General features: G+C 46.9%; 1 protein-coding gene across 3 annotated transcripts in view; it reads left to right on the forward strand.

The window, feature by feature from the left end:
* The first annotated feature begins 10,782 nt into the window (after positions 1-10,782).
* The window catches only part of zranb2 (zinc finger, RAN-binding domain containing 2), a 59,439-nt gene continuing 56,501 nt past the window's right edge, over positions 10,783-13,720 (forward strand). For all 3 annotated transcript variants that reach the window (XM_070886974.1, XM_070886977.1, XM_070886978.1), the window contains exon 1: positions 10,783-11,081. In XM_070886974.1, the coding sequence (XP_070743075.1) occupies positions 11,011-11,081 (71 nt within the window). In that variant the 5' untranslated portion in view covers positions 10,783-11,010. The remainder of the gene's footprint in view (positions 11,082-13,720) is intronic.

Consider the following 13,720-nt stretch of genomic DNA (forward strand, 5'->3'; position numbering starts at 1 on the left):
TATATCGTTGGTACCAATGTGCACCATGACAACTGGTTGTTCACCCTCCCTTTTCAGAATGTCCTGCACCCGCTCCAAGACATCCTTGACCCTTGCACCAGGGAGGCAACATACCATCCTGGAGTCTCGGTTGCGGCCGCAGAAACACCTATCTATTCCCCTTATGATTGAATCCCTTATTACTATCGTTCTCCCACTCTTTTTCCTGCCCTCCTGTGCAGCAGAGCCAGCCACGGTGCCATGAACATGGCTGCTGCTACCCGCCCCTGATGAGTCATCCCCCTCAACAGTACTCAAAGCGGTGTATCTGTTTTGCAGGGGGATGACCGCAGGGGACCCCTGCACTACCTTCCTTGCACTGCTCTTCCTGCTGGTTTTCCATTCCCTAGCTGGCTGTGGACCCTTCACCTGCGGTAAGACCAACTCGCTACACGTGCTACTCACGTCATTCTCAGCATCGTGGATGCTCCAGAGTGAATCCACCCTCAGCTCCAATTCCGCAACGCAGACCGTCAGGAGCTGGAGGCGTATACACTTCCCGCACACGTAGTCATCAGGGACACCGGAAGTGTCCCTGAGTTCCCACATGGTACAGGAGGAGCATATCACGTGACCGAGCTCTCCTGCCATGACTTAACCCTTAGATACACTTAAATTGGCAACAACAATGCTAAAGTTTACGCGCTGTTATAGAAGAGAAAAAAGAAAAACTACTCACCTATCACCAGCCAATCACTTACCCGCTTGGCTGTGACGTCACCTTCCTACTTCTTTTTTGCCTTCTTCCTGAAGCTGCACAGGCACGCCTCTCCACGCACCTCCTCGACGCTGCTCCCCGGACTCCCTGCTGTGCCTTTTATAGGCTTCTCACCGAAGTCCCGACTGCCTCTCCACGCATCTCCTTGACGCTGGGCCCCGGACTCCCTGTTGTGCCTTTTATAGGCCTCTCACCGAAGTTCCGACTGCCTTTCCACGCAACTCCTCGACGCTGGGCCCCGGACTCCCTGCTGTGCCTTTTATAGGCCTCTCTCCGAAGTCCCGACTGCCTCTCCACGCACCTCATCGACGCGGCTCCCCGGACTCCCTGCTGTGCCTTTTATAAGCCTCTCACCGAAGTCCTGGTGTTCTAGACCAATATGTCGAGGAACCAACTAGGGGGGAGGCCATCTTAGACTGGGTGTTGTGTAATGAGAGAGGATTAATTAGCAATCTCGTTGTGCGAGGCCCCTTGGGGAAGAGTGACCATAATATGATGGAATTCTATATTAGGATGGAGAATGAAACAGTTAATTCAGAGACCATGGTCCAGAACTTAAAGGGTAACTTTGAAGGTATGAGGCGTGAATTAGCTAGGATAGATTGGCAAATGATTCTTAAGGGGTTGACAGTGGATGGGCAATGGCAGACATTTAGAGACCGCATGGATGAACTACAACAATTGTACATCCCTGTCTGGCGTAAAAATAAAAAAGGGAAGGTGGCTCAACCATGGCTATCAAGGGAAATCAGGGATAATATTAAAGCCAAGGAAGTGGCATACAAATTGGCCAGAAATAGCAGCGAATCCGGGGACTGAGAGAAATTTAGAACTCAGCAGAGGAGGACAAAGGGTTTGATTACGGCAGGGCAGGGAAAATAGAGTACGAGAGGAAGCTTGCAGGGGACATTAAGACGGACTGCAAAAGCTTCTATAGATATGGAAAGAGAAAAAGGTTAGTAAAGACAAACGTAGGTCCCCTGCAGTCAGAATCAGGGGAAGTCATAACGGGGAACAAAGAAATGGCAGACCAATTGAACAAGTACTTTGGTTCGGTATTCACTAAGGAGGACACAAACAACTTTCCGGATATAAAAGGGGTCAGAGGGTCTAGTAAGGAGGAACTGAGGGAAATCCTTATTAGTCGGGAAATTGTGTTGGGGAAATTGATGGGATTGAAAGCCGATAAATCCCCAGGGCCTGACGGACTGCATCCCAGAGTACTTAAGGAGGTGGCCTTGGAAATAGCAGATGCATTGACAGTCATTTTCCAACATTCCATAGAAGCTGGATCAGTTCCTATGGAGTGGAGGGTAGCCAATGTAACCCCACTTTTTAAAAAAGGAGGGAGAGAGAAAACAGGGAATTATAGACCGGTCAGCCTGACCTCGGTAGTGGGTAAAATGATGGAATCAATTATTAAGGATGTCATAGCAGTGCATTTGGAAAGAGATGGCATGATAGGTCCAAGTCAGCATGGATTTGTGAAAGGGAAATCATGCTTGATAAATCTTCTGGAATTTTTTGAGGATGTTTCCAGTAGAGTGGACAAGGGAGAACCAGTTGATGAGGTATATTTGGACTTTCAGAAGGCTTTCGACAAGGTCCCACACAAGAGATTAATGTGCAAAGTTAAAGCACATGGGATTGGGGGTAGTGTGCTGACATGGATTGAGAACTGGTTGTCAGACAGGAAGCAAAGAGTAGGAGTAAATGGGTACTTTTCAGAATGGCAGGCAGTGACTAGTGGGAGTACCGCAAGGTTCCAGCTGTTTACATTGTACATTGATGATTTAGATGAGGGGATTAAATGTAGTATCTCCAAATTTGCGGATGACACTAAGTTGGGTGACAGTGTGAGCTGCGAGCAGGATGCTATGAGGCTGCAGAGTGACTTGGATAGGTTAGGTGAGTGGGCAAATGCATGGCAGATGAAGTATAATGTGAATAAATGTGAGGTTATCCACTTTGGTGGTAAAAACAGAGAGACAGACTATTATCTGAATGGTGACAGATTAGGAAAAGGGGAGGTGCGACGAGACCTGGGTGTCATGGTACATCAGTCATTGAAGGTTGGCATGCAGGTACAGCAGGCGGTTAAGAAAGCAAATGACATGTTGGCCTTCATAGCGAGGGGATTTGAGTACAGGGGCAGGGAGGTGTTACTACAGTTGTACAGGGCCTTGGTGAGACCACACCTGGAGTATTGTGTACAGTTTTGGTCTCCTAATTTGAGGAAGGACATTCTTGCTATTGAGGGAGTGCAGCGAAGGTTCACCAGACTGATTCCCGGGATGGCGGGACTGACATACCAAGAAAGACTGGATCAACTGGGCTTGTATTCACTGGAGTTCAGAAGAATGAGAGGGGATCTCATAGAAACGTTTGAAATTCTGACGGGTTTAGACAGGTTAGATGCAGGAAGAATGTTCCCAATGTTGGGGAAGTCCAGAACCAGGGGTCAAGTCTAAGGATAAGGGGTAAGCCATTTATGACCGAGATGAGGAGAAACTTCTTCACCCAGAGAGTGCTGAACCTGTGGAATTCTCTACCACAGAAAGTTGTTGAGGCCAATTCACTATATATATATTCAAAAAGGAGTTAGATGTAGTCCTTACTACTAGGGAGATCAAGGGATATGGCGAGAAAGCAGGAATGGGGTACTGAAGTTGCATGTTCAGCCATGAACTCATTGAATGGCGGTGCAGGCTCAAAGGGCCGAGTGGCCTACTCCTGCACCTATTTTCTATGTTTCCATGTTTCTATGATTGTATAGTCATAGGCAGCTAACGTGAGTGCCCACCTCTGTATGCGGGCCAACGCATTTGCATTTATGGCCATGTTGTCGGCCAAAAGGGACATTAGGGGTTTGTGATCTGTCTCCAGCACAAATTTCCTGCCAAACAGGTACTAGTGCATTTTTTTTACTGCATATACACATGCAAGCGCTTCCTTTTCTATCATCCCGTAGCCCCTTTCTGCCTGGGACAGGCATAAGCTACCGGCTGTAACTGACCCTTGGCATTAACATGCTGCAACACACACCCGACACCATAGGACGACGCATCGCACATTAAAACAAGTTTCTTACATGAGTCATATAACTTTAACAGATTGTTGGAGCATAACAAATTGCGTGCTCTGTCAAAAGTCCTTTCCTGGCTGTCCCCCCAGCCCCATTCGCGACCTTTGCGTAGGAACACGTGTAGCGGCTCTAACAGCGTGCTCAATTTGGGAATAAAGTTACCAAAATAGTTCAGGAGCCCCAGGAACGAACGCAGCTCTGTCGTGTTACGGGGTCTGGGTGCTCTCTGGATCGCTTCCGTTTTGGACGCAGTGGGTTTGATCCCGTCTGCTGCTACCCTCATCCGCAGGAATTCTACCTCTGGAGCTAGGAAGACGCACTTCACCTTTTTCAGTCGCAGACCTACCCGGTCCAGTCTGCGCAGCACCTCCTCCAGGTTGTTCAGTATTGCAACCTGTGATGAGGATATAGTCTTGAAAAACCACCGTCCTTGGAATCGACTTAAGGAGGCTTTCCATGTTTCGTTGAAAGATTGCGGCGGCCGAGCGAATTCCGAACGGACATCTGTTGTACTCAAACAACCCCTTGTGTGTCGTGATGGTGGTCAGCTTCTTCGACTCACTTGCCAGCTCCTGGGTCATGTAAACTGTGGTCAAGTCCAATTTTGAAAAAAGTTTGCCACCGGATAGCGTTGCAAAGAGGTCCACCGCTCTCAGCAGCGGGTACTGGTCTTGAAGTGACACTCGATTGATGGTGGCCTTGTAATCGCCACATATCCTGACCGATCCATCCGCCTTGAGCACCGGCACAATCGGGCTCACCCAGTCACTGAATTCGACTGGCGAGATGATGCCTTCCCTCAGCAGGCGGTCCAATTCGCCTTCTATCTTTTCCCACATCACGTACGGCACTGCTCTGGCCTTGTGGTGTACTAGCCTGGCTTCCGGGTTTATGTGAATCACTACCTTGGTCCCCATGAAAGTGCCGATGCCAGGCTGAAATAGTGAGTCAAATTTGTCCAGGACCTGTGAGCATGATATTCGCTCCACAGAAAAATTGCATTGACATCGCCCCATTTCCAGTTCATGACAGCAAGCCAACTCCTCCCCAGCAGTGTGGGACCGTCCCCCACTACCATCCTGAGTGGCAACCTGTTCTCCGAATCTTTGTGGGTCACGACTACCGTGGCGCTGCCTAGCACCGGAATGATCTCCTTTGTATATGTCTGTAGCTGTGCGTCAATCGGCAATAATTTTAGCCTCCTGGCCTTGGACGCCCACAACTTGTCGAACTGTTTGATACTCATCAGGGACTGGCTGGCCCCCGTGTCTCGCTGCATTGATACTGGGATGCCATTGAGGAGCACTTTCATCATTATCGGTGGTGTCCTGGTGTATGAACTGTATATGTGCTCCATTTGAACTCACTGAACGTCAGCTTCCAGCGATTTCCCCCAGTGTCCATTTGTCCTTGTAGGGCTTACATCGGGCCTGTCCTCCTCGTACGTCAACCTGGCTGCAGGCTTCCTGCACATACGCGCCAAGTGACCGCTGACATTGCAATTTCTGCAGGTATATTGCTGATACCTGCAGGCTCTGGCTGAGTGTTTTCCTCCACACCTCCAACATGAGCCGTTGTTGGAAACAAAAGGTCCGTTACCAGTCGATCGTCTGTGACTGTCTCTGTAACTGTCCTTAAACACACCATTGACAGGTGTTGATGGCCCCATTACTGGCCGCATTGTCCCTTGCGATGGCATGAATTGCCGTTCAGCTAGCCATTGTCTCTGTTGAATTCCCCCTTTGGGTTCGACTACATGTTCGGGCATATCCGATTGCCCCTGTCTGCCTGGAGAACTGTGTGCCGTGTTAACAATGTTGACTCCCTGTCCATTTGCTGTATTTAAACCAAGATTTTTGTCAAACATCATCCTGGTCTGGTTTAAAGTGTTCCCCGATCAACTTACTGAGCTCTTCAAAAGTCTTGTCCGTCGGCTTCTCTGGCGCTAGAAGGTCCTTCATCAGGGAGTACGTCCTGGATCCACAAACCGTCAGATGAGCCCTGCGTTTGTCGGCCGAATCCTGTCCCAGCCATTCCTTAGTGACAAAACTTTGCTGTAGTCTCTCAATAAAGTCGTCCCAATCATCACCAACACAGTACCTCTTGCCTGTGCTGCTAGTGGCCATGCTCGTGTGGTTTAAATCCCATCCTTGTCACCAATAATATGTCCTTACTATACAGTACAAATGCACACGAGGTCCATACTTGAGAGAAGGTCACTCTGTGACCAGTAACCTTTATTAGCCAGCACTGAAGTGCAGGAGGTGGGTGGCGCTTCCCCTTTTATACCTGAAAGTCCAGGTTAGGAGTGTCTCCCACAAGTTCACCACCTTGTGGTCAGTGTTCTCACGGTGTACAACTCGGGTCAGTTTAAACATGGGTTACAATGACAGTTGAATACATGACAGGGTGTGTGTGGGTGGATCACTAATGGTAATGTCCTCTTCAAACTGTTCTTGGTTGTCAGTGAACCGCAGTTTGGTCTGATCCAAGTGCTTTCTGCACGTTTCTCCATTCAAAAGTTTGACCACAAACACTCTATTTCCCTCCTTGGCTAACAGTGCCAGCAACCCATTTGGGACTATGACCATAATTAAGAACAAACACAGGGTCATTAACTTCAATGTCACGTGATACAGCCGCACGATCGTGGTACATGTTATGCCGGTGGCACCGGGTTTCTGCATGATCGTTGAGATCCAGGTGGACTAAGGAGAGCCTGGTTTTGAGTGCTCTCTTCATTAGCAATTCTGCATGGGTAACCCCGGTAAGCGAGTGGAGTTGCGTGCGGTAGCTGAGCAGAATCCGAGATAGCCGGGTCTGCAGGGAACCGTCTGTCATGCATTTCAAGCTCTGCTTGATGGTTTGGACTGCCCGTTCCGCTTGACCATTGGATGCGGGCTTAAACAGCGCAGACCTGATATGCTTGATGCCATTGCGGGTCATGAACTCGTTGAATTCCGAGCTGGTGAAGCATGGTCCATGGTCACTAACAAGGACGTCGGGCAAACCATGGGTGGCGAACATGGCCCGGAGGCTTTCATTGGTGGCAGTGGACGTACATGACGACATTATTGTACATTCAATCCATTTAGAGTAAGCGTCCACTGCTACTAGGACCATGTTTCCGAGAAAGGGGCCAGCGAAGCCTACGTGGACCTTTGACCACAGACTCAGTGGGGCCTTCCTTGGTGCATTGCTTAACTGTGAGCAAGTGTTGCATTGGTGTATGCATGACTCCAATTCCGAGTCAATACCGGGCCACCAAACGTGCGACCTGGCGATAGCCTTCATCATGACTATGCCTGGGTGGGTACTGTGAAGATCGCATATAAATATTTCCCTGCCTTTCTTTGGCAAAATTACATGATTCCCTCATAGGAGGCAGTCCGAATGGATGGACATTTCGTCCTTGTGTCGGTGGAACGGCTTAATTTTGTCTTGCATTTCCCCTGGGACCGCCAACCAGCTCCCATTGAGGACACAGCTTTTTACTAGTGATAGCACTGGGTCCTGGCTAGTCCAGGTCCTGATCTGACGAGCCATGACGGGTGACCCCTTGCTCTCAAAAGCATCCATTGCAAAGAGCAAGTCTGTGGGTTGCGCCATTTCCACCCCGGTGGTGGGCAATGGTAGCTGACGGAGGGCATCCGCACAGTTCTCCGTGCCTGGTCTGTGGTGGATTACATAATCATATGCAGATAACGTTAGTGCCAATCTTTGAATGCGGGACGAAGCATTGGTGTTAATACCTTTGCTTTCTGAGAACAACGAAATGAGCGGCTTGTGGTTGGTTTCGAGCTCGAACCGGAGCCCAAATGGGTATTGGTGCATTTTCTTAATCCCGTATATGCATGCTAATGCTTCTTTTTCAACCATACTGTAGACTCTTTCAGTCTCAGGTAAGCTTCTGGACGCATATGCAACCGTTTGCAGTTTGCCTGACCCATTGGCTTGCTGTAACACACAACCGACCCCGTACGAAGATGCATCACAAGCTAGTACTAAACGTTTACACGGGTCCTACAATACAAGTAACTAGTTAGAACATAGCAGGTTTCTGGCCTTGTTAAAGACTGTCTCTTGAGCTTTACCCCAAACCCAGTCGTCACCCTTGTGTAGCAATAAATGCAATGGTTCCAGCAAAGTGCTCAACCCCGGTAGAATGTTATCAAAATAGCTGCGAAGTCCCAGGAATGAATGTAGCTCCATCACATTATATGGTCTGGGTGCATTCTTGATGGCCTCCGTTTTGGAGTCCGTGGGTCTGATGCCGTCCGCCGCAATCTTTCTCCCCAGAAATTCGACCTCTGACGCCAGGAAAATACACTTGGCGCATTTCAGCCTGCGTCCCACTCTGTCCAGTCGCTTGAGAACCTCTTCCAGGTTGTACAAGTGTTCCGTGATGTTGCGGCCAGTGATCAAGATGTCGTCTTGGAATACCACGGTGCATGGAACCGATTTCAGCAGACTCTCCATGTTCCTTTGGAAGATGGTCGCCGCCGAACGACTCTCAAAGGGGCATCTGTGGTATATGAACAGTCCTCTGTGTGTGTTGATGCACGTCAATTTTTTCAAAGGCTCAGCCAGCTTCTGTATCATGTAAGCAGAGGTTAGATCCAGCTTGGTGAACGACTTCCCCCCTGTTAGCATTGCAAACAGGTCATCCACTTTGGGTAGTGGGTACTGGTCCTGTAACGAGACATGGTTGATCGTTACCTTGTAGTCCTCGCAGATTCTGACCGTTCCATCGCTCTTCAACACCGGAACAATTGGACTGGCCCACTCTTTGAACTTGATTGGCAATATAATCCCCTCTCGTTGAAGTCTGTCCAGCTGGATCTCGACTTTCTCTCGCATCATGTATGGAACCACTCGGGCTTTGTGATGAATGGGTCGTGCATCAGGGACTAGATGGATCTGCACTTTGGCGCCTGTGAAGTTGCCGATGCCTGGCTCGAATAATGACGGGAATTTGTTTAGCACTTGGACGCATGAGGCGTCATCCTCCGAAGACAGTGCTTTGATGTCGTCCCAGTTCCATCGGATATTTCCTAGCCAGCTTCTGCCGAACAGCGTTGGGCCATCGCCTGGGACAATCCATAGTGGTAAATTATGCACAGCTCCATCGTACGATACCTTCACTGCCACATTGCCAATGACTGGTATGAGCTCTTTGGTGTAAGTGCGTAGCAGGGTGTGGATCGAACTTAGTTTTGGCCTTTGTGCCTTGTTGCCCCACAGTTTCTCAAAAGCCTTCTGCTTCATAATTGACTGACTCTCCCCCGTGTCCAATACCATGGAAACTGGAATGCTGTTTAATTTGACTTTTAACATTATCAGAGGGCTTTTGGTGGTGAAGGTGTACACTTGCTCTTCAGCCTCGGGTTGAGTTGCCTCTCTTACTCGTTCAGCGTGATCAGCGCCGGATCGGTCATCTCCTGCCGACTCTGCCACAAGGTGAGTCGCAGTAGGTTTGCACATTTGCTGAAGGTACCCCATTGTTCCACAGCCCTTGCACACGTAGTGCTTGAAATGACATTGATAGGCTCGATGATTACCCCCGCAGCGCCAACATGGTGCTAATGGATTCGCATTCATGCCCCACAGCGGACTCTGAGTCATCCTAGGTCTGGCCTCTGCAGGCGTGTAGGCCCTGCCATGTACAGTTCTGCCTGCTGAAGGCGTTATTTTATGCACAGTACTTGCCGGTGAGTTCCACTGCTGCAATGATATCTGTTTAGTGTTATCATTAGTGGACATAAAAACCTGGGCTTGCCTTGCTCAGATTTAGGGATTCGACAGACAGCAGTTTGCGAAGAATGACCTAGTGGCCGATTCCACACACAAAAAAGTCCTGCAACACTTCCCCTAAGAACCCAGCAAATATGCACGGTCCCGCAAGGCGTCTTAAGTCGGCAACATAGCTCGCCACGTCCTGGCCCTCGGCGCAGTGGTGCGTATAAAAGTGATACCTGGCCATCAAGATGCTCTCCTTCGGCTTGAGGTGTTCCCGAATCAGTGAGCACAACTCTGCATATGTCTTGTCCATTGGTTTCGTCGGTGCTAGCATATTTTTGATGAGGCCATATATCGTAGACCCGCAAATGGTGAGGAGAATCGCCCTGCACTTGATCGCGGTTTCTGCCTTTTCCAGCTCGTTAGCCATGAAGTACTGGTCAAGACGCTCAACGAAGGCTTCCCAATGATCACCCTCACAAATCTCTCAAGAATACCAACGGCAGCCAAAGCTGCGTGAAAGTTCGTGATCTGTTACTCATTGCCAATTGTTACGTTTAGAATACCTCCACAAGACTGTATCTCTTAAGCTCAAACTGTTATGACCTTGGTCTCTTTATTGTAACTCCAGAGTGAGGAGGCAGCATGGTAGACTGCCTTTTATACCTGTTTGCCCAGGGTCTGCAGGTGACCCTTGGGTCTCCCACAGGCACGTCCCCTGGTAGCAAGTCTTAGACATTGGTAATGTTTACATACATAACATCAGGTGAGTTTTAATTTTGCTTCAGGATTTAGCTCAAGCACGAGTAGGCATGCCTTCCCTGGACGGACTGTTTGAACACACTTCAACAGATTATGCTCCCTCTTTTTAAAAAATAGGTTTCCAATACAGGCAAGACCAAGAAAATGCTCAAAGTTTTATGAACTTATAATAAGCATACGACTGAGTAATATGAAAGTGCTGGCCTGCACAGTTTTGGAGGCAGAAGACCATGGGGTAGATCATCAAGAGGTCCATCACTCGGAGGCATCTGAAATCAACTTATCAATGAAGTGTTCTCATCTGTTTAATGCAAACCTGACCAGCTTGCTTTAAGGATCGCTGTCCCTTTAAACGCAGCCAGCCCCAGCAGTTACGGCTGGAGTCGGCGCAGCCAATCAAAGTCTGGGAGCTGAGGTCCTCCAGTATCCCGGCAGGCGTTGCGGGCTGCAGTCATTGGGCCGTTCTCGATCTTGCCGCCTGCGAGAGTCGAAAACCTGTAAATATTTGTGTACAAAACAGAGGAGCGGTAAATTCGGGAGGACGATAATGTGCCGCGTGCTCCAGCATTAGAGGAGCAGGGCGGCGAGATACGCAGCGAGTTGGACCCGGTGGAAGGTTGCTGTGTGTGTGTGTGTAGCCGGCCGCGGCTCGCCAGCAGCCTCTTCGATGGAAGCGGAAAAGATGTCGGCGAAGAGCTTTCGCGTCAGCGACGGGGACTGGATTTGTCCCGATAAAAAGTAAGAAAACAATAAACATCATAAACACTGAGTGGGCCGTGAGGGGGAGGCGGGTCGGTGTTGGGGGCTTGGAATAGTGCGAGCGCCAGGCGCAGTCAATAACGTGGGATCGGGCCCGCCCGATCAATGGGCAAACACAAGTTTCCTCATTTAAAGTGAACAAAAACAACCCTGATTATTGTGGGGGGGTTTTTTACAGATGTTTAAAATTGACACGTTTTACTTTTTAAAATGTTACTATTTTGCATCTTTTGAAATCACTCTCTTCCCCCTTCTGCCAAGCCTTGCACCCCTGCACCTTGCGTCCCCAACTCTCTCCAGTGCTGCGGCCTAACTGTTATTTTTTTTCTTTATTCTGGGCCTAGCCTTTTCGATGTGTGTCTGCCTGCCTGCAAATCTAAACTCTGCTTATCGCCCCAACCACGGCGTTGTTTCCATTCGCCTTGTTGGATATTGTGCGAACTGACTCTTGCATCTCATTTACAGTAGTGAATAACCCACAATTTTAGTGGATTTATAAAAGTTGGCTACGAAAGGTATGATTTTGACTAATTTCCCACTCTAAATTGGTCGTAAAATTGAAAGGAACAGTAACCAAAAAAAGGTTGGCGCCGACTGTTTTAGAAATGAAATATCTTTTGGACGTCTTGGCGATTGTAGCATAAATTTTGAGTAAAGTCACCAACACACAATACACACATGCAACTCTTTATGATCTCTCTTTATTTTCTTGGTCAATTTTCTTCTCTCCTGGAGGACTTAAATCCTTGAAGTACAATACCATAGGCATTGGCACTGTACAGTACCTCACTTAGTGGCCTTTATGTGTTGGCTTAGCTAGTCAGTGTTGAAAGGCAATTGATGGGAGGGAGAGCATGACATAATTTTCACCTTACAATTTCCTCCTTTTCTGCAGTTCTGTTCATCTCTGATTGTGCTTCGGCAACCCCAAATTACAGGCTTTTCCCGTTCATACCTTTTTGAGGGCTTTTTCCCATTTTTATTTATACATCTATAAGCAAAAACATACCAAGAAAAATACAAAAACTGTGAAATTACATTTATTCACTACTTGAGAAAGTATAATTGAAGTGTGCCCGCTATGTAATGTGATTTTGAGTGGTGGCTGTAATGTCCATTACACATTAGATTGTGGAAGCACACAGACCACCATCTGGAATGTGACAGCAAGCAGAAACTTATCATCCAGTTTCATTTTTTCTTCTTATGTCAAACTTGGGCATGAGAAACCTTTTGTATATAGAAATGCTGAAATAGACTGAATATGGAGGCTGTGTTTGGAGAGGGGATGAAGGTTAGTGTATGTGTTTAATTTTGAGGTCTTATCAGAATCAGAATTATAACTGAGGTTATTAATGCCTCTGAAATGGGCAGCATAGCAATTGTTTATACTGTAAAGGTAACTAAGGAATTATTTCAGTCAGAATATTTTATCCATTTGCAAAAAATGATGAGTTCTGTTCATAAGTTTTCTGCAGATTCTCAAAATCTGAGAGTCCATTTTTTGTAAAACTAAGTGTATCAGATTAGTCTTTTCAGATTACCTTGTCAAATGTGAATTTGAGAATCCAGTCATTATTAGCCAATGGCTTAATGTCACAACATTTTTGAGTTTATAAACTGGCCATTCTTTTTTTCTGACAAAGCTGAAATGGCCAATCTTTTCCTTTGCCAATGATGCACACTGCTTAATGTCCCACAAAATGGTAGTTAGGTGTATCTGAATCAATGAAAAATTGACACAATGTGCATCTTATTGCAGGCAAGATTGTATAAATAAGGGTGTATGATTGGTGAGTATCTGCAAAAGTAATTAAGCACATAACAACAATACGACTGGGATGCTCCAAGAATTTTGGTGGTAAACAAATCCAAAATGTTACCTGTCCACTCTTCTTAAACAGGTAGTTCTTTTTAACTTGCCACAGATGTGTAATAGCAAGTCTTGCTATGGAAATAGTGCTGGGTTACAAAGTACATGTCCTGTACCTGTTAGCTACAATTGTGTAGAGGCATAAATATTCAAAATTTGCTAACTGAAATCAAATTACATATTGACCACCTATATTTGTATGTATAGGTATAAAGGTTTAGAACTGAATTTCTGCAATTATCTATTAAAAGTGCATTATTGTAAAATGTTCTGAATTTGTTGTGGCATTAGCTGTGATAGGTGAGAAGCTCTGGTTTGTTAGGGACAGTTGCGGATAGGCTTGGGAAGTGAGGAGTTGTGCCAATAATAATATTAGGAAGGCAAATAGTGAAGATTTTTGGAGGGTACTTGGGATATGGTTGTAGTGAAAGGAAATTGAGTAATCAAGAAAATAACAGGGTAGTGAGTATTTGGGGGAATGCTGAGAATTTAGATAGTTGGGTGGAGGAAAAATGTGTAATATTCATGCATAGATATACCCTAATTTTGGACACATTAAAAAAAACAATATATTACTTTGTGTGAGAAATTAGTGTTCTAATTGAACAACTGTTGTAGTTTTTGATTCTGTTCTAACAATTGTAGAAAGCCTATTAAGCTGAAGAAGACACGAGTCAAAAGATTGTGTATCTGCATTTAATGTTGTTAAATCTTTTTTCAAATTACATTTTTGGAGCTAACTATA

The sequence above is a fragment of the Pristiophorus japonicus genome, chromosome 8, assembly GCF_044704955.1.
Source record: "Pristiophorus japonicus isolate sPriJap1 chromosome 8, sPriJap1.hap1, whole genome shotgun sequence".
NCBI lineage: Eukaryota > Metazoa > Chordata > Chondrichthyes > Pristiophoridae > Pristiophorus > Pristiophorus japonicus.